The sequence below is a fragment of the Sinocyclocheilus rhinocerous genome, unplaced genomic scaffold (assembly GCF_001515625.1).
Source record: "Sinocyclocheilus rhinocerous isolate Xijiao unplaced genomic scaffold, SAMN03320098_v1.1 scaffold819, whole genome shotgun sequence".
Taxonomy (NCBI): domain Eukaryota; kingdom Metazoa; phylum Chordata; class Actinopteri; order Cypriniformes; family Cyprinidae; genus Sinocyclocheilus; species Sinocyclocheilus rhinocerous.
This window is the reverse complement of record NW_015665814.1, coordinates 544,491-547,238: the sequence shown is the minus strand read 5'-3', so window position 1 is coordinate 547,238 and position 2,748 is coordinate 544,491. Positions and strand designations below refer to the sequence as shown.

The 2,748-nt window shown below is 34.9% G+C and overlaps 1 protein-coding gene across 5 annotated transcripts in view; it reads right to left on the bottom strand.

Annotated features, from left to right (window-relative positions):
- Positions 1-6: 6 nt before the first annotated feature.
- LOC107731515 (interphotoreceptor matrix proteoglycan 1a) overlaps positions 7-2,748 on the bottom strand; it is an 18,557-nt gene continuing 15,815 nt past the window's right edge. For all 5 annotated transcript variants that reach the window (XM_016542618.1, XM_016542623.1, XM_016542620.1 and 2 more), the window contains 2 exons: positions 738-815; positions 7-270 (listed from right to left, as the gene is read on the bottom strand). In XM_016542618.1, the coding sequence (XP_016398104.1) occupies positions 776-815 (40 nt within the window). In that variant the 3' untranslated portion in view covers positions 7-270; positions 738-775. The remainder of the gene's footprint in view (positions 271-737; positions 816-2,748) is intronic.

The following is a 2,748-nucleotide window of genomic DNA, read 5'->3' as shown; positions in this document are numbered from 1 at the left end:
TGAAACGTGTGTATTCATTATGATCAAACAGAAGAATAATTCCCTCATTGTGAGAAAACCCATAATGCTTTCTGCCAGGTGAAAACATTCAACCAGCTCATTTCTTGATGTTCTCATGAGAACGACAGGTTACATAACCATTCAGCTTGGCTCTCCATCTGTTCAGGATGTTTGGCCACTCATTCTACTGCCTTTGGGGGTTGTGGGATCATGGGAAGTCTTTTCAAACGTCTTTTAATGGCTGGATAAGCACCATCGGACGTCCCACCTCTGTTAAAAGAGAAACAAGTTGTTTTGCATTGATGTTGTGCAATAGATAAAGGATGTTTAGCTAATAGCTGCATGAATGATTTTGGACTTTTATTTATAATTATATATTCTGAAACCACAGACTATAAACGGTTTTGCTTACAAAAGTTATCCCATGTGACAAATTTAGTCTATAAAATTTAGTTAAACTATATAATTTTAGTTAAAGTAAAATTAACCTTAAACATGACATTAAGTGAGACCTGGGGCCAGTTGTGTACACTTAGTCATTATTAAGACAAAAGGGTGATCAATCATACTCGTCAGATTAGACCAATCGATGTATTTATGTAATTGACTTATAAAAGACCAGTCTGGTGAATAGTCTAAGCAATTCTTAGTCTATGCAATTGGCCACTGGTCTAATAGTTAGAGATTCATTCTTACAACCACAACAAAAGTTGATATCATGTGAAATCTGAACTTACCTCAGTGACAGTGATTATAATGTGTAAATCTTCTGTGATTAACTCGTCAGGCCTGGTACGGTGGTCTGGTCTCTGCCTCTATAAAACAGGACAGCACATACAGCAATATGAAGCCTAGGTTTTAAAAGGCAAAGAAAGACATCAATATCACCTGAAGGGAAAGCAAAAAAATGTCATATCCCAAGGACAAATTCACAGGTGTGTGATGCATCACAGTTTCTGTAAAAAAAGACATATTAGTAAAGGTTTTTTTAGGTACAAAACAGGCTTTGTGTTTAGAACATGCTGGAAATTGTATCATATTGGGATTCCTTGAGTAAAGTCCTGTTTTATGGCAAAAGTGGTAACGTATTTTCTATTAATTCATATAATTACAGGAAATGTACAAAAATATATAAATGGCATTGTACAATATTATTTATTTTTACAACAATATTAGTTGTCAAGAAAGTGTGTTGAATTTCAGTGTGGTGATTCCATGGAATGATGCTGCAGAAGTAGAAGCCAAGCATTCAACAAAATGAGTTTACTCCCAGTGTAGATGTAAAGGACATTTTCAAATTAACTCATTAGTAAAGTGAATAAAGACCAAAAGTTGCCCACCTAAAAATGTGTAAAAAATTGTTTTGAATGGAAAGTTATATAAATTTAGAAAATTGTGGAGAAGAAACTGTAATGGGGATTTCAATAGAGAGCTGCCTTGCAATCCCAAATGAAATGCCTGAACTCTTCAGTTTCGAGTATTTGAGAACAGCTTGTGCCCTACTCAGATACTGTTAAACAGGACGATGCATATTTATAATGACTTGATGCTGGACTCTACTTTTTATTGATAGTTTTCTGGAATAATTTGATCAGAATTTCTTCTTGTGGAGGCTTCAGTTGTTAATCCAGAGCGGCTGGATGGGGGACATCTGACTGTTCAGACAGAGAAAAGATAATATCCCAAAGATAAAAGGCACAGAATGAAAATTAAGAATGAGATGTATCTAAAGAGGTAAAAAGTGTTCATAAATCTGTTTAGAACAGAATAGACAGGGAAGCAAGTAAAGATTTGAGACATTTTATACAAATCAATTTTGTAAATAACTGTTACCATAGTGCCACATTCACTGTAATCCACTGCGAATAGTTATTCTAAGAACGATTATATAAGATACATGTCTTCAAATGAGCATAATCCATATGCTTTTTTTTCAAGAATAAACCATTTCTTGTCTTACACTGAACAAAATTATAAACTTTTGTTTTTGCCCCCATTTTTCATGAGCTGAACTCAAAGATCTAAGACTTTTTCTATGTACACAAAAGGCCTATTTCTCTACTCTTTGATAAAAATACAATGATACATTATTAAAATAAGCAAAGGAGAAGTGCTCACTAACACAGATTTAGACAGATTTGTGAACAATATTTGAGAGAAATAGGCCTTTTGTGTACATACAAAAAGTCTTAGATCTTTTAGTTCAGCTCATGAAAAATGGGGGCAAAAACAAAAGTGTTGCGTTTATAATTTTGTTCAGTGTAGTTTGTAAAAACAGACATGATGACATTGGACGTCAATACCGTTACCTTCAAAGTCTACATATAACAGAATTATTTTTTTACAAACTTGAGTATTGGACCTGGAACATTCCTTTAAAGGGGTCTTATTATGCTTTTTCACTTTTTGAATTTTAGTCCGTGTGTATGTTTGGGGCTAAAAAAGATCTTCAAACTTACAAATCTCAAAGTCCACTCCAAAGGGAGATAATTCGTTTTTTTTTTTTTAATCCCTTTTCAAGAACTACAACGAACGGCTCGTTTGGACTACAGCGTTTGTTTTCCGGGTTTTGTGATATCACAAAGCGGCCCATTAGAATATCATTAAAATAATTCCCGCCTACGGAAATTGGAATGGTTGGGGGGCGGGGAGGGCCGAGGTTGTGGTTAGAACGCTTGGTTGAGTGAGTGCATCAGACGAGACGACGAAGAAGAAGTGCTGCTGCAGAGTTAGTGCATCAGAGAAAAC